Source organism: Poecilia reticulata, chromosome 22 (assembly GCF_904066995.2).
Source record: "Poecilia reticulata chromosome 22, P_reticulata-male-v2, whole genome shotgun sequence".
NCBI classification, from domain to species: Eukaryota; Metazoa; Chordata; class Actinopteri; order Cyprinodontiformes; family Poeciliidae; genus Poecilia; species Poecilia reticulata.
The window spans coordinates 11,935,166-11,959,498 of record NC_088851.1 but is presented as its reverse complement, the minus strand read 5'-3'; the positions used below and the strand labels follow the sequence as shown (position 1 = coordinate 11,959,498).

Sequence of the window (24,333 nt, the reverse complement as noted above, 5' to 3'; positions counted from 1 at the left end):
ATCAGCAGCGTGTTTTATTTCTGCCTGAAGGTGTTTTTGCAACAGTTCCTTCTTTTTTTGGGTCGTTGCAAACGGTGCGTCTGATGTTCTAGGAGTTTCTTGTCCTTGCGTTGCTCCTGAACAGCTTGTGTATTTTTTCTGTTGTTGGAGAGACATGCACCAGTTGATCGAACTATTGTACGATGTTGAAACAGAACAATCTCTCAAACATACATTGAAAGTAATTGTGGAATGGACAAAACCAGGCTTGTCTTAAACCCAACTAACCAGTTCAGATAAACTCCGCCCTTCCAGCAATGATTCCTGGTGAAATATCAAGCCGAAATTGTGCCAGGACTATGTTGATGGCCTAGAAACAGGTGTTTGGGGTGCATCTAAACAGATAAACCAAGTATTTGTAAGGATATATCTATAAATTTAAAACTTTTATGTGGAATTTTAATTATGTAGATTAATTTTATTTAATGTATGCATCCAGTTGCAAAAAAATAAATAAAACTCAGAACACTAAATGAACATAAGGTTATGAAGAATAGATGTGCATGTCTGATTAGAGCTCTGCAAAGAAAACAAACAGGATTTTATTGTCCTTTTAAAAACCTGGTTTTAATTGTTTGCTAGTTCAGATCTCTTGCACAATCCCAGTCATGATGTGTCAAGAAAGTGCAAACATGCATGTAAGAAATATTTTCAATATTCCTCATTAAATATTTTTTAACTCCAAGTTAGTTTGTTTTCTTTGGGGAGGGGGCGGGGGGTGTTTGTAACAAAGTTTGAGAGATCTTCTTGGAGATCTGAAGCAAAATTAATTGGTTATTTTCTTTAATTAATCTTTTAACTTTAAATCTGTGACTAGAATCAAAAGTCACAGATCTTTACAAATAGGCTTTTTTATTATAGCACAGCAGCAGTAGCAGATTCTAGATTTCTTTTTCTTTTTTTTTTTTTTTACCATACACAGACTTCAAAATAATCACTCTTCCTTCACATACTCACCCTTCTAATCTGCCTTTTATTAGATGTGTTTTCATACACTCACACGGGCAAAACCACGGCTACGTCTTCACATCCTCATCTCCGCCAATGTGACGGCCCATGGCAGACGTGCGTTTTTGTGTCCTCACCACTGGGCTGCTTTACAAAATGAATAAAGACAGGGTGACATTTATCCCTTTTTTTCATGTGTTTTGTCAAACGTACATTTTCTACCAAGCTGACCTGCAACCACTCCACAATGAAACAGACTTTTGTAGCTAATGCTGTCCTTTGTGTGGAGTGTACCAGCCTGCGGCCCTTGTCATTGTGGCCTTGCACATGGACTTTAACTGTGTTTCTACCTCCAGGCAAACCATGCTGATGTCTGTGACTTTTTTTCCCCCCTTCCCCTACACCAGTGGGCTGCAATAGGGTTCCCTGGCTCTGGAGTGGCCTTGTCACAGCATGAAATGCCTTCTCCTCACATTGTGGTCCTCCTGCCTCAGTGATTGCGGTTTTGTTTGTTTTCAAGTTGGAATCCTTTGTGTTTCGTAACCGTTGTTTTCCAAGCTAGAACTGTTGTACGGCATGTCTTAACAGTCACAGCATTCGCTTGATGAAACTTTGCTGAACCCGCTGGCAACCTAATGCTGTTTGGTGGCGTATGCTTCCCTCATGTGGCCACTTGAAGTACTGCGGTTATAGCACGCTAGCAAAAGGTTTTTAATGTTTTTCACAAAAATTATTCAATAAAAAAATTCTTGAAGATTGTATATTTTTTAAGTCACCAAAGACACAGAAAAACAGATTATATTTACTGTTTGATCAGGTCTTTGTATTTCCGATTTATGATCTTTATTTGCACAATGATCAACTAAACGCTTCACCTTGTCAGTCTTATATAAACATGTATATGTTAAACTAGTTTAAAATCAGTTCTTTATGTTGGTTAATTCAGCATCTGAATGTTATATCAATGTAGAAAAAGCAATGCAAGTTTTTAGAGGTGCAGATGTTTCAGAGAAAAGCACTGTGCTAAATCATTTATTAATAATTAAACACACAATATCCAAAGATAAAAAGAAACATTGAAGATGTTTTAGTTATAAATCTCTACGCTGCTAATTTACATTTTCAGTACACCTTTAGTGATGCATGTATTTTCTTTTAGATTAATGTCTTAATTTATTGGTCTGTAAACCTTGTGTTAGCTTCTAATCATTAGTTTATACTAAATTTGACCTTATTAAAACTGTGATGCAATTTTAAAAGTCCATTCTATATTCACACGCTCATTGCATTTCTGAAAGTTATTTTTTAATTCTTAAAATTATTTTTTCAGGAATTTTGCCTTTATGGGTACAGAATTTTGTTTATTAGAAATTATGTTTTGCTCTGCTGACCCGCTCCTCTAAATACCAGTTTAGTTCTTTCTGTCATTATTTTTTTATTTGCTTTGAATTAAAAATGACAACCAAGAAAAATATGTAATTTTTAAAATTGTGACTTTTAAGAAAACAAGAAAGCATCCAAGCCAAATCCCGAAAGACGAGAGCTATTTTTGGCTGTCAACATATGCTGAATACTGCGGAATAAAATGATGAAGACAGTAAAATGTGGATTGAAGAAGAAACTTGGTGAAACTGGTTTTAACTCATCTATTCTACTGTATTGAATAAACGCATTGCTTAGCGGAACGAAAGAGCGGATTGTTTGTAGTTGGGGACGACTATCTGGAAGTACTCATTCAGGAAGTCAGACGGTTTCAGCGCGTTTTGTCACGCTCATGTTGATTAAACATATTAAAGGTTAGTAAGCTTACTTCGGTATTTATTTTCATGACGTTTTTCTATTTAATTTACTTTAAATAATTTTACCTCTGAACCGGACTTACAATCTCTTTCTGCCTCCCATTCTTTATTTTACAGCATTATTGCTTTTAACATTACACCTCTGTAGTATCCACACCAGGAGCATAGTTCTGCTGTACTGTTTACAGCTACAAGTATTACGCCAATAGCTATTTTATAATATTTTGTTTCCCTCTCTTATTTCAAATGGTAGCCTTTTGAGATGGCCACCACGGAGAAAGAGACTCCAGCTAAAAAGGTTGCAGCGCCTTCAGTGTCCCAAATAAATGCGGAATATGTCACGCAGGTAACCACGTACACCAACGCGTTATGTTCTCTTACGTCTCAGCTTTTAATATCTGCCCTTATTCTAACAGGCAGATATTAGAAGCTGTAGAGAATTAAATGGACGGACCGATAAGATCCGTACTTCAGTAAACAACATTGTCTTCCATCTTCTTGTTTCTTGTTAACAGCTGGCTAATAAATATTGGGCTCCCCATGCAAAGGAAAAGCTGCCTTTTGACCCTCAGGTGAGTCATATGCGGCATCTTAAAGATAATTATGTGATTTATGTTTGTTGCAAAGATGTTGAAAGTACCGGTTAGCCACGACTTTAGTCCTTCTGCATAATGGTTTTCTGTCATATGGTATGAGAAAGAGCTTCATTGAATTAGAAAATCGCGGAATGACGACCTTAGTGGTAAATATTGCGACAATGCAATAAATGAATATTTTCCCCGCTCCTTCTTTATTTTGTGACCATTTTTTGGAAAGAGACTCCATTTAGCAAGTTGAATGGCATTTGGATACCAGTTTAAACTTATGTAACTTTGGCCAAAAACAATGTGTTAAATTCCTTCATCCCATAACATATTATTTGTTATATTTAGGTGATGGAAGATGTCTACGAAAAAGAGATTTTCTCATCAAAGTAAGCAAATATATTTCTTGTTTTTTATTTAAACTGCAGTTACATGTCTGTTGAAGAAAAAAAATGACTCCTTATTGCCTTCTTTAATTGTGTACAGATTCGCCATCAGAAAAATTATGCTACTTGAATTCAGGTTAATGTATTTCCATTTTATCTCCTTACTTTACACATTAAGCATCCATCAGCGTGTTGTATATTTACTTTATTTTATTTTCTCCTCCCCATAGTCAATACCTTGAAAATTATCTGTGGGTGAATTACACACCTGAGGTGTCCAGCAAAGCCTTCATCATGTCCATTTGTTGCATCGTCAATGAGAAGTTCAGAGAAAACGTTCCAGCTTGGGAGGCAAGAGAATTGTTCTATCCATGTTGTGCCAAATTCTCATTTGATCTACACCCTTCTTTAAACACTACATTTACACAATTTTTTAAAAAACTTTCAAACAGATTGTTTTTCTACAACTTTCTCCTTGTCTTTTCTTTGGTTTTTATCAGGTGTTCAAAAAGGAGCCTGCACACTTCCCGTTTTTCTTCAAATGTGCGATGGAAGCTGTGCTGGCAGGCGAGGAGGCTGGTCTCACCTTAAAGGAGCAAACCATACTTCTGGTCTTCCTGGACCACTGCTTCAACAGTTTGGTGTGTATTATTATTATAACACCTTACAATTCATGGATGACCTACCAAAGGAAGCAAGAGGCAGTTTCTATATTTATATATGAGCATTCCAGATCACACGTTTATTCTTTACTTCATATAAACGTGGTCTGAAATTTGGAAGAACCTCCATTAAAAAATGTATGAATTTATAACAAAAAGTTCAGGTAAATCAGAATAAAATTCAGAAGGAAGTGTGGTGATTTGTTTGGCACAGAGATATTATTTCCTTTACAAAAAAAACAAAAAACTCATTCCACGTATCTTAGAGGAGAGATCTGTCTACATCACATGTGTCAAACTCAAGGCCCGCGGGCCACATGTGGCCCGCCATGTCATTTTATGTGCCCCCCCTAGCAATTTATAGGTTTTGAGCACGAATTGACTACAAACTATATCTTCCATAATGCATTCCGATTGTTACCAGCCAACATTGCGACTACTCGCCACTAGAGAGCAGCAGAGTCCCCTCAAGCTGCTTATTGATTTTCCCAGTAAATAAAACTGAGACATCGACAAACTAACATCAAAATGTCCAAGAAAATAAAAATCGATTTACAAGTAAGCCTGTGAATGAAGATGTGTGTGTGTGTGTTGGTGTCAGGGCGGCAGGTCGCTCTAGACTTTTTTTGTTATCAGTTATCTTGACCGACAACATAAAAAAAATCTGTCATGTACTATTTTTATCTGTGAAATTACAATCACAATCATCGGCTACTTAGCCGCATTTTATGCGGTTTAGTTAATATTCACCGTGAATCCAGATTCCATCACAAATTAAGCAGATAAATGCATCTAAATTTTTCTCCGAAGTGACAAAAACCACTGACTGAGGCCCCAATAACTTATAATAAATTAAATTAAGCGACTTCACTTAAATTACCAGTACTTAACCTGCTGGGGTCTGAACGCACTTCCTCCTGGTCCCCATCTGCAGAAAAATCTGCGCTAATTCATCAATCAGTTGGATCTGTCTGATCCAAACAGATCAACTGAACTCTGTGAGTGTTTTACCCTGCGTGGTTCGGTGTGCGCTTTTACCAGGATTTTTATTTATTTTTTATTTTTTTGCGTGGTTTCGCTTCTCTGAAACTGACAGATGTTACGTCTACAGCGCTCCTCCAGAATTCCGCTCTCCTGGGTAATGTGCACCAAGAAAGTTCCATTTGTAAAACCGCTGGATGAGTTACTTCCAGCGGTTTTTAATTCTTCGCAGCGGCGGAGCCGCGTCCGCAGTGGTTGAGCAGCGGACTGCGCATGGTACAGTCTAATTAACTCTGTCTGCATCGTCATTTATTTCCTCAAGATAAACTGCCGGCTCCTCAAATGGATTAACACAACGTTGCATTCTCTTTAGTTTTCTCTGGTCTGTAATGGAGACTTTAATTTAACGCGCCATTTCAATCAAAGGTTTTGAATGCGCTTCCTAACCAGACGCTCCAAAGAGTCCGGTCCATAACTCTTCAACACGCTGTCAGCTCCCGGTCAGAAAAACCAATTTAGTTCAGAGTCTATGAGATGATATTCAGAAAGGATTTTTTTATTTGATTTCAGTTGCCTCAGAGATTAAATCTTTACGTAAAGTCTATAATGTCTGCCAATGTGAACCAGTCAGTCAAGGGTGTTAATTAGAACCTGTCAAATGACCGACGGGTTTTAAATTTTCTGGTCGTTTACAAAAATAACCGGTCAAATATGGAAAATATTTGGTTAACTTCGACCGGGGTGAAGAGGGATCAGCTTTGCGTTCAAGGCCAGGCAAACATCACCTAATTGTTTTGTTATGTGAAATACATGTCAGTTGTGTAATAACAAAAAAGTTTTGTGAATGAAGTTGAGAGTTAACATCAAAACTAGTTTTTTTTATTTGTTTGCTTACCTTTAAACACTGATTTAAATATTATAATTTTTTAACTGAGCAGTAATTTTACATCCATACAAACTCAAATGTAATATTTAAAACTTCAATACATAAAATCAGTTATTTAACAATATATTATTTAACAATATTATTTAACATTGTATTTTCATACATTTATATTAGGGGTGCCCAAGTTTAGTTTTCCAGAGCTACCATCTGCAACTTTAGATGCGTTCCTTCTCTAACACACCTGGATCATTTACTCATTATAAGCTTCAACAAAACTGAGTTGCTGTTAATGAGGGAAGTCAACCTTTTGTCTGGGGTGTGTTTTAGCAGGAATGGATCTAAAAGTTGCAGTCTGGAGGGCTTAACCTGGGCACTCCTGATTTGTACCGTCAATGTGGCCCGTTGAGGGTGGCCAATATGCTGAAGTGGCCCTCGGTGAAATTGAGTTTGACACCCCTGGCCTACATCATAGAGCCAAAAGCATCATTAAACTGCAGTAAACCAAGCACCCTCATAACTATAGACATGAATATGAAATTAGTTGATGTGGTCTTTAGATTAGCTCATCTGTTGTTTTTTTTTAGACATAACATTCATAAATATTCAAACTATGTCTTTATTTTAAGTGAATCAAAGATGTTTAGCCTCCTTTCAGAAAACTGAATGGCAGTGAGCAGCGACAAGTAGGGAAGAGAGTCGGGTTGTTTTCACGCCGTTATTTCCCCCGGCATATCATTAAATTGACTTCAGCCCATGGAAACAATATGATGGAAAATTTTTAGCAGTTTTAAAACTACTTAAAAGTTTTGTATATGACTCTGGGAAATGAACCATGTCTTTTTACATTATTCTTAGGTGATTCAGAATAGTGTTTACCAGTTTATCTTACACATCCATGGAAAACACTTTTTCAACGTTTCAAAGCTGATTAAATTGAGACCTCAAGATTTTTGTTGTGTGCATATTGATGACAAACTTCAGCTATTTTTGGACTAATTGCTGATTTTTTTTCCCCACTTTATGTTTAACTATGAAAATGAGAATACCTGTATTTACTTGGTATGAAGGTAAGAATACATGGTCTATGTGTTGCATGTATTCTTACATCCAAAATTTGATTTTGGATGTTAGTCAAATAATTATCCAGGCCAGATGTCCTTAAAATGGTTTGATACATTTTTCCCTATTGTGGTGAGGGAGATGTAAAATATCTGGAACCCAGAATTTCAGTCCAGGTCAAAAATGATGATGATGATTATATTTTATTTTATTTATTGATTAAAAAAAGGTTATTGTTTAAAACTGAACTAAAAAGCCTTTCAGTTTAAAGACAGGTAGATAAAACCTGATAAACATCAAGCAGTATAAATTTGCCATATTAAAGATGCAGTAAGATTTGATGCAGTTACTTCTAATGCCCACTAAGTGGCAGTAACAGATACAGCACTACTAGGACTCTTGTCATTTTCCCAAATAACTGCATGGGACCACAGGGAAACACTGCAGATGTCTCACCTCAGAATCTGCTGTGATAGCTTGCTGGCCTGCAATCACATCCTTGTAAATATTTTATTTGGAGACTTTTATTAAGGGTCCAGATGCAATAAAACTCTGTCATGCATTGTGCATTCTGACAACTCCTTCCCCCTTTTCTATCTCTTTGTATCCCTCTCTTCTTCCCAGGAAGTGGATCTGATCAGAGAACAGGTGCAGCAGCTCATCTCTCTGCCTATGTGGATGTGCCTCCTACCAGTAAGATCAAAATCATAGCCATAATTACATTTTGGTGGTTAATATTGACTAAGTAATTGTGCCTTTTTTATTTCAGTTTTACCCCATGCAGACTCATTTTTATTTGTGTGCGTGTGTCTTTATAGTCCAGACTCCTACAAGAGCTGAAGAAAGTTCCCAAGCTGCAGAAGTTTTGGAATCTAATCAAGAAAAAATTTGATAAGATGGATGCCGAAGCAGTCGAGCAGTAATATAATTTTCTTTGCTAAGCACGTTCAGAAGATCTATAGTTATTACGACATTATAATTCATGATTTGCAGCTACTGATTTGTTTTCTTTCTGTCTTCCCCAGAGCAACCAAGGAAAGGACTTTCCTTTCGTCTCTCATTAAAAAGTTTCGGGTCGTTCTGATGTCAGTTCCATCTGAGGGTAATTGGAAGAAATGCTTTTAACTCCTTGGGGAAATGGTTCTTATTGGGTAGAATAAAATAGGATAAAATCAAATTAGAAAAAAAAACTGCATCTCTGTTATTGATCACTGCCTTTTAAATTATTAATAACATGGCACAGGCCTCCATCCTTTTAACTATTTAGGGGAACCTTCACGTTGTTCTACACCTGCAGTCAAGATAATAATCTTTTAGAGATTGTAATAGGAATATTGTGCATCAACATATTTTCTGTGTGAACATCATTTTTAACGTCAGGTTTCATCAGCTATAGCAATATTCATACAGTTTTATTGTTTTTGACCCCTAAAATAAAATATTTAGTGATTAAATATTGTGTAACGACTTTTGGTAAGATTTTTCAGAAGTGTAATTTTAACTTCAGTTAAACTTTTCACAACAAAATATATAATTTTTTTTTAGCAAAAGGAAATGTTATATTCTTCAACCCAAATATATATATATATATATATATATATATATATATATATATATATATATATATATATATATATATATATATATATATATATATATATATTTTCATTCATTACATGCAGATTGGTAGATAAACAGTGGATGAAAAGTATCTTCACCAAATGAAAAATGCTACTAAAAAGTAGCGTTCTGAAGGGATTTGAACCCCATAAAGTAGAAAATAAACATAAATCAAATTGCAGTGATAGTGTATTTAAAAATATTGTATTCAAATGTATTAATTTGATTTAATAGGCAGTACAACAACTTGGACATATTGGGCATATTGAAACTTTAAATGAACTGTACAGTTTTCAACTTGGACACATTTTATGCCATTTGGATCAATGTCGCCAAAGCTATGCAACAATTAAAAAAGTTCCACAAGTATCAAGATACACAACAGATAAACTCTGCGGAGTTGAAGACATCACTTTTTTTAACGCATGCTTTGAGTTGCACTACTTTCTAACTTTCCTTCTGAGTGCTGGCGAAGAAGCATTCACTCAGCCGCCGTACACCCACGGGCACCGACCACAGTGTGTGGTAATGCAGGCCGACACACAGACCCCCTACCTGAATGCTAAAAACAGAATCTGTGTTTAGGTAGAATTCAACGCTGACATTCTAGATTATGATCTAAAGGCCAGCGGGATACGCTTCACTCTGATCCTTGCTGCATTCGTCGGCTATAATGAGGAGCTGGGTCCCAGCATGCCGCTCTGCTGAACATGCAGCATCTTATGGAAAGGTCCGTTCGGACAGCATGACACCTTCATTGTTGTCCACGTGCATTTCTTTAATGAAAATATGAAAATATGGGTCCTTTACAGCACAGCAACATCCTGTGTTTCATATCTTTCTTAAAAGTGTGTTGTTAGATCAATGTCTTTTATTGTTCACAGGGCCTGTTCCCATGGAAAAAGTGCATTACTGCGAAAGATTCATTGAGCTGCTGATTGATTTAGAGGTAAGACACATAATTTATTCACATTCTATCTTAGACAGTCTTACAAAATGTATCTATTCATGCATTTCTGTCATGTTTTATTTGACATTTACAGTGTAACAGCTTATTACTCACAAATTAATAACATTTTTACAGCTGAAACTTGATGGTCTGATATCAGTTTTTAGCTCCTCCCAAATGAATACTTTGTAGAATCACCTTCTCCTACAGTTACGGCCAATAATCTTTTGGTTTTCTGCCAATTTTTAAAATGTTGAATTTGGAAAAACATTTGTAAAAAACTTTTCCTCCAGTATTTGAAGCAGGAGTGTTTCATTCGAGTAAAGGAGGAGTTACTTTCAGGCTCATGACTTGCTGAACATGGTGGTATTACTATTAATGTTACAGTTCTGTTCACTGGTGTTTTTTCTTATCATTATTATGCAATTTTGAGATCTTCTTTTCTTTAATTTTATTTGGTTTGATGAGCTGTTTGGAAACTTGATAAAGAGCTGCCAGTGACAAATTCACTTTGTTTTGTCATGTCATTTGTGAAATTTAATTGCATTCGTTTGCATAAAAAGAAACTGGCCTGGGAATGTAAATTTGTCAAGGAGGCTGGTGATGACACATCATCCCATAAGACCGATATTAGTGCTGCTGTTAGCGGTGAATAGAGTTTTGCTGACAGGCTGGCCTTGCAGTTCCTGGCAGCGTCGAGTGGCCGGCCAGCTGACTGTCTCCGCAGACTTCCCCTGTCCTTCAGCAATATCATTTTACAAAGACTCGGTTGCCTGGAGTCCCGTACTTCCTTTCCACACTGATGACCTGGAAATGAGAGCCCAGGAAAAAGATCTGTGTGGCTTTCGTTATGCTGGCTCCAAGGACCGTGTTGAGATCAAAGATGGTGCTGGATATCAAAGTATCTGTTCAGCTCGTGTTTTGGGTGTAACTCGCTGCACCTGCTACCTCTGAAGAACAGTCTTAGATGAATAAAGGATGATTCCATTTTAGTTTTGTTTCTTTCTTTAGAATTTCACGTTTCTAATGCATTTACCTTTATTGCTTCCTTGCTTGGGTTTTTTTTTCAGTTAGTTGTAGTTTGATTCTGTATGTATCAGCCATGCTTTTCCTCTGAGTTGCCCGTAAGCATTTTCAGTTTTTACAAAGCACAGCATTATATTATTTCCTCTCTTCCTGCAACAACAAGCTTCATTTATCCCTCTATTCTAATGAGAGTAAAGGGAGTTGACAGTGTATGTTGTTGTCTTACCGTCAGTGTTGATATTTTTTTCATTTCTGTCAACATTAAAACAGAAAGAAGCATTAGCCCATCTTGCTAATCATAACTCGACAACCATTTTAATGACAACGTACATGAACTTGTCTGTCTAGGCGCTCCTTCCTACGCGGCGTTGGTTCAATACCGTGCTGGACGACTCCCACTTGCTGGTCAACTGCCAGCTTTCTAGTCTCACCAAAAGAGAGAAGGAGGGCCACCTTTTCTGTCAGGTACAAAACTTGCAAAGATTTCAACTTTACAGACATGGGGGGAGAATGCAAAGAGGTGTAAAAAACCTTAAATTTAATGAAACTTTTATTTCTGTAGCATGACCTGATTCAGAAAATTTTGGAAACAGATATGATTAAATAGTTATTATGTGCTGCACTGAAAAAAAATGCACTACTTGATGTAATGGGAGTCATAAGTAGCCTTCTTATTTTTATTTTTATTTTTAGCATTATTTGTGTTGCAGTCGGGCTTAGGCTCCAGTGAAGTGGAGACGCTGCCATCAAATCCATTACCAATGAAATGGATGTTTCAATACTTTTTATTATATCTTTTATTTGTTTTGTAATATCACTGTAAATCATCACAAACCCGTGTGCACCTTATCCATCAATATGAACAACAAAATCAATGTTGGCACACTCATTAATTTCCTCAGCAATTATTGAAAAATGAATGCAATAAATGTGTTGACCATAAGTCTGGACATCTCCACAGCTGAATTGTTAGCTCTTTGTTGGAGACCTAGAGCAAAGAGTGACATTTTATAGTCAGAGTATTCATGGCTTTTTATTTTAAGGCCTTTGTACACATCTTTACCAAAAACAGGTGGGGGGCTCAAACAAACTACCAAAACAGAGTATTTCAGTGTTTCATCCTCTCTTCTGATTGTAGCTTCTTGACATGCTGAAATTCTACACTGGCTTTGAGATCAATGACCAGACAGGAAATGCTTTGACTCAGAAAGAGATGACCACTTTGCACTATGACAGAATCACTTCACTCCAGGTAATAACACTAAAAAGGGCAGCTGTATGCTTTTGCTGATAATTTCATGGGTCTTTCCTCCTGGTAATATATTTCACAATATGTTACATCCGCTCACTGATGATGTGTAATTATGCAACATTTTATTACTTTTTTACAACTTCATTTTCCTTTCAGAGAGCTGCCTTTGCTCATTTCCCGGAGTTGCATGACTTTGCATTGTCCAGTGTTGCTTCTGTGGACACTAGAGAGTCTTTGACCAAACTCTTTGGGCATCTCAGGTAAAGAAAGAAGAGTGACTCAGACTTAGAATTTGTAAGATAAGATCAAAGATGTTTAAGTCTGTTTTTTTTTGTGTCTATTTTCATACAGTTTCTCCAACAACATTTTTCATCTTTGTAAAAAATCTTGTTTTCCTATATAACTGCTTAAAGAAAGCATTGCTAAATAAGGCAGTAGATGTGGGAGTTGATCTTCATTTTGAAAAGGTGTAATTAGCTCATCTGTATTAACATTTGCAGATACTAGTTCCCTACCTCCACCTTGCTCCCATATCTCACCGATCTTATCGTGGGATGTTGTTTAGTGTTGAGCGGGTTTGAATCTTTCCTACACTGGCCATATCTCTGAGAACTGAACATACTTTTCTCCTTGGAAGTCCAGATAGCTTGTAGTTCTGGAACATGACAGCGTCACGTTTGATTTTTCTCAAATGTTTGGCACTTAATTTGTAACTTTTCTCAACACGTTTCTTGCAACAAACCATTCTGTGAGGGGTCCCCCCCCCCCCGTTTTGTGATACTTTGATCACGGCACAACATTTTGGCAATTTACAAAGGGTTGCGTTCCTCTGAACAGCTTTTTTCAAGGTCTGTTAGATATGATTTATGGCCCCTTTTGCCTGTGCAATTTAAGCTTCCTAGAAATTGTTTACACTTTGAAAGAGAGGCGATCTCTTTACACCAGACCCTTCCTCATTATACAAATTCACATCACCTAATGTGCCTAAAACACATTTTAGTTTATATAATTTTGAGTTTAAAAATATGGTTTAAATGCTTACTTGCCTAATAAGTGTGCATATAGTGTGTAAATGCTTGACACATTGTTAAAATTGATCAAATCAGCTAATTACACTTCGTCTCTTTTTTGTGGCCAAATTTAGGCCAGACATTTAGACTATAAAATATAAAGCTTTTAACACATTTTTCAGGTTAAATGAAGACAAGGACTCGACAATCCTTAAAAGCCAGTGTTTGGAGGAACATTACCTCATCTGAATGTCACAGAAGCCGCAGTCAAAATTCAGGCCTTACATTTACAGTTAAGTTACCACTGTGTTGTAATATAGCCAAGCTGCCATTGCTGCCTGACTTCCTTGCTAAAAGGCGGCTAGTGAACCCTTGAACAGGCAGCTGGTACAAGCCAGAGAGGCACGCCTCATTAATTTAATCGATTTGCAGCGGCTCGAGAATAAACTCTTTGAACAGCTGTGTTTGTCAGATCATATTAGCTTGCCAAATAGCCAAAGACCACCCTCACTTTGATGAGCAGTCCTGTGTCTGAGTGGCTGTGAGAATCTAGATTAACTTCAGGTGTACATAAATGCATAATCATATGCAGCTGATCTGCAAAAGCTTATTAGATGTATGTGTTTTGACATTGTAATTTCCCCAAGTGCATGTTGTCACTGTGCTTTAACCCTATGAGATCATTAAACAGGGTGAGCCATTTCACATGTTGGTATAAATTTTTTATTTTTTTCTCCTCCCAGAATTTGGGTTTTGAAAATTGAACAGGCTGCATTTTCCACGGCTTTCCTACCTGCCACTGAAGAAACCGTTGAGTAACTAAATGTGGCGATCAGATTTAGCCATGCAGTTTTCGCCCAAACAACTCATCCAAATGCCAGTTTATTCCAGCTGTGCTAATCACCGGCTAAGCTCCCAGTCAACCACCACTCTGAATTTATCCGCTAAGTGCCTCACACACAACAAATGCATCATTATTGCATCACCTGCCCACACTTATAATCACTCCTACCAGTCTGCCTGCATGGAGACGCACTGTCAGTTCTTTCAAACATAGCAAATGCATCGTAGTCAAAGAAGAGACGTTAACTACATGATGAAATGCAGTGGCAGCAGTATTTGTTCTCAAAGGAATACATTTGTACTTGTGATTGTTTTCCTCAAACTGGTGAATTTACTGAATCCTAACCCTCCTTTGCTAGCTAAATACAACATTGTCTTAGTAAAGTGACAAAAATACTGAGACATTTATTTTACTCGACTCAAAAAAGTTGATCAAACTTACAAGGCTTTGCAAAGTAGTCATACACTTTTAAACCATTTCGCATTTTGCCTCATCACAATAACAAACTTTGTCACATTTTATAGAGCAACTCAAAGTAGAAGAATCAGGAAAGTGTTTGGTGCATTTGTATTTAAGCGTAGAGCTGCCACCCGAGCAAAAGAAAAACACAGCTATATCCTGTTAGAACATGAACATTTTATTACACCAAAAATGCTTTTTCTTGTTTTTACAGTACATTTTCACATTTAAACAATATTAAGTTAATACAACAATATTTCCCAGGTTTGTACAGGATAGTGATTGGCATCGTAATAACGTCATATGTTCTACAGACGTGAAAATGACATGATGATTAGATTAAAGGGAGGTCATCACATACATTTCCAATTTACTATTGAAAAGTTCCTGATATGTCCCCGCTCTACCTTGTTCTTAAAATGTCCCCACTCCACCCTGTCAGAGTCTCCGCTGTCAGTCAGGACCTGATCCAGTCATCTCTCTTACCCCGAATGACTTATTGTGCCAACGTTATCTTGTTGCTGAGGGAAGGAACTTCCAGGCGAGCCATGCCAGGTCATTCGCTGGGCCACCAAAGTGCAACATTGGCAAAATTGCCACCCTGCTGCTCAAGAGTGGGGGTGCGCATGCATGGTCGCAGTTGCTTTGTGCCACATGTGGCTGTCCAGGCCTGTCACAACATGTCCAGGTCCTGTCCTTCGCTGTTCACCAGAGTCTGCCTGTATGGAAGGCTGATTAAAACGAGTCTGCATGCAAAGAGCCGCGCCTCAGCTTTCCGAGACTGAGATGGGCTTTGGTTTTCCTAATCCTGTCTCGGAGTGCGCCCTCGGCCCTTAGCACACATGCTGACGGTGCAGAAGGGCCGTCTCAAGCCAAACAGAGAAATTGCTTTGTGCCGCAGTGCTAATAAGCATGAGTTTTGATAAGGCTGTGTATTGTCACACATACAGTGTTGACAGAATTTTAAACGTTTGTCTATCAGGAATGTAGTTTCAAAAAGTGCTAGAGAGACTGATTTTTCCTCATAGATATGCAGAAGCATCAAACTGTTTTATATCTATCGGATGTGGGTAAAAACCATGTTGTCCTTGTCGTTCCTGTGAATCGTCGTCATTTTAGTCATTGCCAAAAGTCATTATCTCAGTACTCCAGTCAGCTAATATCTGATTTCAATCCTGCATACTCTGAATGAATGTCAGCTAAATTAATATCACAGGAATATTTTTTTTTTCCGGTTTTCATTTTTTCGCTGACTAACCAATTGTTTTTCTGTTTCTCTGCAGTCCCAATATGCTCCACCGGGTGGCCTCATACCTGTGTCTGCTGCCTGAGCTGCCTGAAGGCCAAGACACAACCATTGAGAAAGAATTTCTCCTGGAGATGATGGTAGGTTTCAGTGTTTTAAGATGTTGTCCGAGTGAAGACGTCATCATTTGAACTGCTGTAGTAAATGTGTGTTACTTAAAATATTTAAAACTGAAGAGAAAAATTTCATTTTTGCAAGAAGTAGGTCTTTTTTTTCTGAAAAGCATCTATTTAGTTTCTTTTGTGCTTTTAAGTTGGTTACACTTTTAAGTTGATATTATCAATGTTGGTTGCCTAACTGACTGATCGGATGGCAATAATTTGTGGACTATTTTTTTAACACATTGTATTTTAATTCATGGTGTAAAATTATGGAACACGTTAAATGAGGAGATAAGACAAAGTCAAAATTTAATACAATTTAAAAGGAAATATAAGAAGATAATTCTCTCAAGATATAGAAATATGGGTGAGAAATAGCACTAATGTGTGTTAATTGAGACCAACGCATATGAATGTGTGTGTGTATAGATGCATATATTTAGACATATTTAAACCCAGATAAATTGGAAAATTAATTAACCTAGGTTTATTTTTTTTATTTGATTTAATAATGAGGGTCCAACTCAAAATATGGTACGAGTTTGTGGGGTAGGAGTTCATAAGTTTCTTACTTCTTCCTACTCTTTTTCGGGCATGTTGAGATTATTGTGGTAGACAAATATGTGTCTTTTGCATTCCATGTTCTTGTGTGTGATTTCATACTTATATCATGTTCGAAATAAATAAATAGATAAAAATAACATGGGAAAAAAATGGTTATTTTTATGTCTCTATGTTTAATATACCACCTTTGCACCTTAAAAGTGAAATATCAGCAGGTGTTTTCTAAGTTTTCTAGATATAATGAAGATAATAAACATGGAGCTAAGGCAGCAGCAGAATGTTTTTCTTACATTTGTAACCTTGAATTTCTGTCTACGTTTTATCTCAATCACCCATAGGTGTCTCGCCATGAGCGCAGAATCTCTCAGATTGAGCAGTTGAACCAGATGCCCCTTTATCCCACAGAGAAGATAATCTGGGATGAGAACATCGTCCCAACGGAGTATTACTCAGGCGAAGGTAGGAAAAATAAGTGTGAACTGGGATTTCATTAATGCGCTATGTACGGTTAGTGTCTTTACACCCACATATTGTATTGTGCTTTATGTGAAGTGCTGTGCCTTCAGGGCTTTGGCACCTTTTTCTGTTTTAATCCTGTTTATTTAGAGGTGACACAATAAAAAAAATAAAATAAAATCAGCATGATTTACTCAAAATCTTTGTTAAATCCCTTGTTTTTGCTCATGTTTATTGTTTGACTTGTTGACCTTCTTAGGTTGCTTGGCGCTACCGAAGCTGAATCTCCAGTTCCTGACGCTACACGACTACCTTTTGAGGAACTTTAACCTCTTTCGTCTGGAGTCCACATATGAGATCAGACAGGACATTGAAGACGTGGTGTGGAGAATGAAACCATGGTGGGTAAACTGATTCAGAACAGCAGGTAAAACACAGATCGATACTAGCGTGTCTGTTCTTGTCTGTAGATGCCGTCACATTGAAACACAGTGGCAGATGATAATTTTTCCCATATTGCGGCATTTAGAAACCCAGTGCCCAACTTTAAAAGAAATTGAAGTATGTAAAGTGATGCAGCAACCTGCTCTGTGTTTTACCAGACTTAAATAAGTAAGCTGTAGAGTCATGCGTTGCCTTAGATCAAACTGATTTCCAATTCTAACCAGCCTTCAGCACCTGTGGTGACTCCTGTCCTTCTGTTCACACAGGCAGTCAGAATATGGCGGTGTGGTATTTGGAGGCTGGGCTCGGATGGCTCAGACTATCACTACTTTTTCCATCGTTGAAGTTGCCAAGCCCAACATCGGAGAGAGCTGGCCTGCTCGTGTACGGGCTGACGTCACAATCAACCTCAATGTCCAAGATCACATCAAACAAGAATGGGAAGGTAAAAACTGACCGTGATCCAACTTAAATGCTTTTTACATTTTTTTATGGAAAATTTCTGCCATGTGTTTCCCCATTAAGCATTTCTTACAACAAATAGATAACAGATGTATCACATTGTTTGATTTTATTAAAGCGGTTCTCTTCCAGAGGTGTTAATTCTGTAGAAAGTATTCTTATAACTTCGAGGTAATTTTTGGGACAACATACTTAGATGAGTGAAATGGTTGTATGAACATGTACGTATTAGATTAAGTGTCCAGATCCACATAAACTTCATCTTTTATTTGTTGCTGTAAACCTCAAAAAAATAAAAACATGTTTAAATTTAAGTTTTCATTTTCCCGTTCTCTCTAATAATTCTCCTTCTCTGTTTTCCCTCTTTGCAGGTCTGCGAAAGCACGACGTTTGCTTTCTGATCACGGTGCGCCCCATGTTGCTCTACGGCACTCGCTTCGACCGACGTCAGCCCTTTTTGGACCAGACCGGCCTGGTGTACGTGAGAGGCTGCGAGGTCCAGGGTATGCTGGATGAAAAGGGCCGTGTCATTGAAGAAGGTAAAGTAGCAATTATCTGTGAAAACACACCAGAAAGCCATGAGACATTTAAGCAGGTGTTTATTACTACAAGCAAATCCTCAGGACGGATCAGACGTGTGTTTTTATGGTAGAATTTTAATTTAGACCTGGTATGTTACTGATTACATTTCATCAACTTTAGATCAACAACAACCCTGAGTTTTGCCTAATTTTTCCGGAGCTTTTACTTTCCCAGTTGTAATATATTTTACCATAGATTGTTTTCTCAGCTATAGGACCAGCTTGCAGCTGATTAAGTCTTTATTTTATGCTGCTTAGTTTTATTTCTGTGCAGCTGGTGCAACTGAATCACCCTCTTATTCTCTAAATTAAACAAATTAAAGTTTTTAGCTTTTTTTTCTTCTGTTTTTCATTGTTTAAAAAATCATTTCTGTAATGTTCTTACATAAGTGCTGCACATTTAAGCTTTATAAATCAGTAAATTGTTGTTCTGACATTTGTTTTATTAGAGTATAAATGTGTTGCAATAAGAAGTTGGTGCCATTAAAATACCCTTTTTGAAATGCATTCCATGCATGCTTTCTGACCACTCCCAAAAATCATTATCAGCACAGTGTATGAATTCATCCCTCTTTCATCTGAAAATGAAATATGTCTTTAGTAAAAATCTTTTTACAACACTAAATATAATCTGAATAATTTTGATTTCTTTGTGCTTTTCGAAATATGAAAAGCACAAAGAAATCCTTAAATGGCTCAAATCTGCCATTTAAGAAGAAAAAGTATTTAGTACTTAAAGTACCTAAAAGTAAGGTAAGGTCATTTTATTTATAAAATGACCATTTTCAGCAACAAGGCAATTCAAAGTGCTTTACATGAGTTAAACGGAAATATAAACAAAATAACAAACCAAAGGAAAAAAAAGAGTAAAGAAAACAAATCTAATGTTGTTCTAAAGTATGTAAACTAGGTGCATACTTTAAGCTGCACCTAGTTTACATAGGTGCACCTATGTACCTATGTATGTACCTATGTTCAGGGTTGCTAAGTATCTAATTCCATTTCTAAGTAGTGAGTACTCTACAGTTTCTGATAAAATAAACTAAAGAATGACTGATCTAATTCCTTTTCTGGGTTAAAGTGAGTACTCCACAATTCTAAGTTTGTTCTAAATCCTTTTCTGGGTTAAAAGTAATATAAACTAAGCAGTGACTGTTCCTGTTAAGTATTTCTGGATTCCAAGTTCGTAGTTATTCTGATTCTGATTCCATTTCTGGGCTGTATAATGTTGATCTAAATAGTGCGTACTCCACAATTTCTGATATTACTAATAAACTAAAATAATCCTTTTCTGGGTTAAATAGGGAGTACTCCAAGTAATGGTAACCCAGAAAAGTTAAAGAAAATTAGCTTATTTGTGTTTTTTAACCTGTTGGTATAAAGCATAAAAACAGCTTTAACACATAAAATAATAGTGACAACATTCTATATAATTGAGTAAAGCATATTTAAAAAAAAAACAAAAAACTTATTGACAGATTTGCCAATTACTTGAGTGGTAAATTGCTACCTGCTGTAGCAATTTGAAGTGATTTGCTTCTGCAGCTTCACCCAACTTACCCTCCAAGCATCTTCTTAGTCTTCCCTCAGAGCATGTGTCCCTTTGTCGAAGCACCCTTTTCCCTATCCTGTCTCATCTGCTTTGATCAAATATGGAGAAGGAAGGGTTTTCTAAGTAGACACAATGCCAGGAGACATGTCCTGCCGGAGTGGGCTTGCTTAAACTTTCAGATCCCCGGCAGGGGTAAGTGGCTCTGTGCTAGCTGCGTAGTGTGTCCATGTCACATAAATCACTGAGCATTTGCTGAAGGGTTAAGTTAGGTATGAGTAAACAAAATAAGATCTGCCTTTTTTAAGTTATCATTGACTGTCCTGTCCAGTTGAAGATGTTATGCTGCTTAAATACAGTAATACTGTTTTGAGAGAAACATGAGAAGCATGTTTTTTGTGTTGATGAATAATTGACCTGTTTTTATTCTGATCATTTTAATAACTGCAAATATAAGTTCATATTTATGACATTTCAATCCTGTACTGTGCTTAGATTTTAGTACATTAAAAGCACATATTTAAAGATATGTTATTAGGTTTTTTGTGGTAAACACAAAGTAGTACATAATTGCCACATGAAAGTCAAATGGTGCATGGGTTTAATTTTTTTTTTCTAATAAGGATGTGCAAAATGTGGTATGCATTTGTATTAATTATGAGAAACATGATTTCTTCTTTCTCCCTCTTGAACCAGGACCTGAACCCAAACCCAAGCTACGTGGGGACACCAGAACTTTTCGTGTTTGGCTCGACCCAAACCAGTATCAGCAGGACATGACCAGCAGCATTCAGAATGGAACTGAAGACCCATATGAGACCTTCAACATTATCATGAGACGCAAACCCAAAGAGAACAATTTCAAGGTAAAGACTACAAACCTGAAGATAATTTTGCTTTTGAATTTTGCCATTAGTCTCTGACTCACTTTGTAATAGTAGTCATGCAAAGAGCCATTTTATTTTTATTTATATCAGATCAATGCAAGCTTTTATATATATACTTTAAAAATTGTCCAAAAAGAATTGAGAAATTGGGAAATTGAGATAAAAATAAGAACAAATATTTCTACTGTTTGTAGAAATATTTACATTTTTACATTTTTAGAAAATTAGTAGCTTGTCAAAACATAATTTGCTGGCATAAAATTACCTCATGTTAACTTAGTCCTTGTCGGATATTATTATTCTGCTAAACCGCCTCTAGAGACATGACTGTTTTTTTTTTTTTGTTTTTTTCTGATTTGCCCCTTCAATCTGTTTTAATTTGTGTTTCAGGCGGTGCTGGAGACAATCAGGCACCTGATGAACACAGAATGTGTTGTGCCTGACTGGCTTCATGACATTATCCTTGGCTACGGTGACCCGGGCAGCGCCCACTACTCAAAGATGCCCAATCAGATCTCCACGTTGGACTTCAACGACACCTTCCTGTCTCTGGACCACTTGCGGTCGTGTTTTCCTGGCTACACCATAAAGGTTCTGGAGGAGAATCCTGAACTCCAAGTTCCTCCTTTCAGGTAGAAATCAAAAAATTTAATGCATGTTTATATAACTATTACCATTATTTACCTTCTAAATACGTCTGATTTAGTTTATGGAATTTTACAATATATATAATTTATTTACAATTTATGATAATAACCTCTGCCATTGCTTCCCAGAATCAAGTTTCCCATCTCAACCACAAAAGACAAAGGAAAGAAGAGAAAGGCTGATGAAGAAGAGAAGGACAGTGAGGAAGATAAAACTTTAAATGTGGAACCATATGTCGCCCCCAACCGTGGGCCATATCCCTACAACCAGCCCAAAAGGTGCTTGATGTCTTTTTGCATGACTTCTTGTAGCCCAAAAGACACTTGCCATTGTGAGCTTTGTCATGCAGACTTCTCTCTGCAGCATAGGTTTTTTGTAGTGATCCTTTAATGTGATCTTGAAAAGTAACAGATGAAGCATAAAACATGCAAACATGTCATCAGAATTATTAACATCAGAACTGTAAAATTCTTACAGGAATACGATTCAGTTCACACCAACTCAGATTGAAGCCATTCGAGCCGGGATGCAGCCAGGACTAACAATGGTAAGGATTGTATTTTTTTTTCTTGTTTTTTTTGTTTTCTGAGTTTTCTTGTTTATGATGCATAAGATAAAATTCAGCACAAATATATGGCGAATAATGGTAATAAGATTGTTTTTGCAAGAAAAAATAAATAAATAAAAATACAAATTTCTGCAGTGAGATGTCTCGGGCAATAAAATGCTCAACATAAAACAAAATGACAATGAAACTATGAATTCCTCAACTTATTCCCATACTCACCAGTGTTTAACCGCAGCCTGGTATTTAGATATGAAGAGTGGTGTACCATGTTCCTCTGTGGTGACTGAAAGCTCTCCTCAGGGTCATAAGGCAGCTGTTGGTGCATGCTATTATCTTGATCTGTCCTCTTCTAACCCTCCTTGGTTTACACCATATTCATTAGCAGACCGAAGAAGCACCCTGTACCACCTTGTTTCGCTGGCTTTCATGTAGGGAAACCAACCAGCTGATTATGTGCAGATTTATGTATGCATATGTAATTGTGCTTACTATTTTTAGCAGAGATTACTCACCTGAGAGACTCATGCTAAAACCAACATGTTTCATGAATATGTATTTAGTGTATTAGATATAACCACATCGCCCTCTTCTTGTTAGTCGAATAAATAGAGCTCGGGGTTATCATGTTAACTTGAGCTCAGTAGTAAAGTGGCAGCAGTATTTACATAGTAAGTATAACAGAAAGACTGGAAGTGTAATTTATTCCCCCCACTGGCTCTCTGTCCTTACCTGCATGTGCATTCAAAATAACTTGTTTCCAGCATCCACCGTAATGCACTGCTTCCATTCGAGCTTCACTTCATTGAACCACAAATCTTGTTGTTGCAAAATGCTTAAAAATCAAAGTTGTCAAAATACATTTTTGGATCGAACTTGGGATTCCTACACAATATGGACAGGTCAGGGGAAATGTTGAATTTGATCTCAGTGTTTTCCAGGTATCAATAAGTACGGAAGAATCTTTTACATTTCCCCAATTTATTCTGCATCTCTTGTCCATCCGTCTGTTTAGTCGTCTAAATGTCTGGTCTTCCATTTGTTTATTTGTTTGACAATCCCTTCCTCCATTTATCCATTCGTTCCGTTTAATAGTGTATTGATCTGTCCATCCACCTATTTGTCCAATGATTCAGGTCTGACATCTGTAGAAAGATGGAAAGATGCTTCTTTTTAGTCCTTGTTAATTTTGTGTGCATATCATAAAAAAGGACTGAAAACTTATGAGTCAGATTATGGAAATGCATACTTTGCTTTTTCCCTATTGTACCTTTTTATGTCTTCTTGTCTGCCCATTATTAATTCCTTTCTTCATAACTGTCTTATTCCTTTTTGCCCGCAGGTTGTGGGACCGCCGGGCACTGGAAAGACTGACGTGGCTGTTCAGATCATCTCAAACCTCTATCACAATTTTCCTGAGCAAAGGACTCTAATAGTGACTCACTCCAATCAGGTCAGCACACTCAAACTCAAAGACACGGAAAAACGGTTTTGCAAACACTGCTGAAATAAGTGTCTGGAGAATTCGCAGCTTAATAAGGCAACAGTCACATTTATACCATGAAGGAAAAACTTAAGCTCCTTTGTGCTGCAGTCCTCCCCTTAAGTATTAAATCATAAAGTAATCTGCTCTTGTTTTACACCAGTGAATGCTTACCAGAAGGAACCTTATCCGTCAGAAACATAGCTCGATAATAATCCCCCTCCTGTATTTATTCCCTGTAGAATCCTAACTTTTTACCAATGTTAATATATACCTAATTAGCTTAAAATGAGCATCAAATAGTTACAAAATGAACCTCCTTGCATGTTTTCTTCTACACCAGGCTTTGAACCAGCTCTTTGAAAAGATCATGGCTCTAGACATTGATGAGCGCCACCTTCTGCGTCTGGGCCACGGAGAGGAGGAACTGGAGACAGAGAAAGACTTCAGCAGGTGAGGACAGCAAGAAACCAGTGGAAAAAACACACACATACATACTGATGGTGTATAAACTCACCTGCCCTCACAGTCCAGAAAACAGCTGCCCATGTTCTTAATAATTTATGCACAGTGACTGGAGTTCCTAATAACCTCATGTGCCACGCTGCAGACATTGTTTTAATTTATTAGGCTTTACTGCATACATAGGCCTTTTCACTAATCAAAAAATATTGTTTCTCCACTCTTTGTTTGATCAATGCGTTGCTTTCTTTTGCTGGAGAGTAAGAAACATCATATGCTGAAAGCTGTTTTGATAGTTATCATTTTTTAAAAACAGCCCAA

The 24,333-nt window shown here is 37.1% G+C and overlaps 2 protein-coding genes across 5 annotated transcripts in view; one reads left to right on the top strand and one right to left on the bottom strand.

Moving 5' to 3' along the window:
• The window catches only part of cdin1 (CDAN1 interacting nuclease 1), a 541,570-nt gene that overhangs the window by 340,691 nt on the left and 176,546 nt on the right, over positions 1–24,333 (bottom strand). The window lies entirely within an intron of this gene.
• Positions 2,682–24,333, top strand: part of aqr (aquarius intron-binding spliceosomal factor) — a 51,079-nt gene continuing 29,427 nt past the window's right edge. For all 3 annotated transcript variants that reach the window (XM_008399793.2, XM_081603131.1, XM_081603130.1), the window contains exons 1-25: positions 2,682–2,783; positions 3,040–3,132; positions 3,302–3,358; positions 3,719–3,759; positions 3,857–3,892; positions 3,987–4,107; positions 4,257–4,397; positions 7,969–8,037; positions 8,163–8,263; positions 8,370–8,446; positions 9,849–9,913; positions 11,288–11,404; positions 12,078–12,191; positions 12,348–12,451; positions 15,788–15,890; positions 16,814–16,934; positions 17,191–17,332; positions 17,642–17,820; positions 18,209–18,376; positions 20,664–20,833; positions 21,245–21,486; positions 21,631–21,780; positions 21,980–22,049; positions 23,410–23,520; positions 23,894–24,003. In XM_008399793.2, the coding sequence (XP_008398015.1) occupies positions 3,049–3,132; positions 3,302–3,358; positions 3,719–3,759; positions 3,857–3,892; positions 3,987–4,107; positions 4,257–4,397; positions 7,969–8,037; positions 8,163–8,263; positions 8,370–8,446; positions 9,849–9,913; positions 11,288–11,404; positions 12,078–12,191; positions 12,348–12,451; positions 15,788–15,890; positions 16,814–16,934; positions 17,191–17,332; positions 17,642–17,820; positions 18,209–18,376; positions 20,664–20,833; positions 21,245–21,486; positions 21,631–21,780; positions 21,980–22,049; positions 23,410–23,520; positions 23,894–24,003 (2,693 nt within the window). In that variant the 5' untranslated portion in view covers positions 2,682–2,783; positions 3,040–3,048. The remainder of the gene's footprint in view (positions 2,784–3,039; positions 3,133–3,301; positions 3,359–3,718; positions 3,760–3,856; positions 3,893–3,986; positions 4,108–4,256; positions 4,398–7,968; positions 8,038–8,162; positions 8,264–8,369; positions 8,447–9,848; positions 9,914–11,287; positions 11,405–12,077; positions 12,192–12,347; positions 12,452–15,787; positions 15,891–16,813; positions 16,935–17,190; positions 17,333–17,641; positions 17,821–18,208; positions 18,377–20,663; positions 20,834–21,244; positions 21,487–21,630; positions 21,781–21,979; positions 22,050–23,409; positions 23,521–23,893; positions 24,004–24,333) is intronic.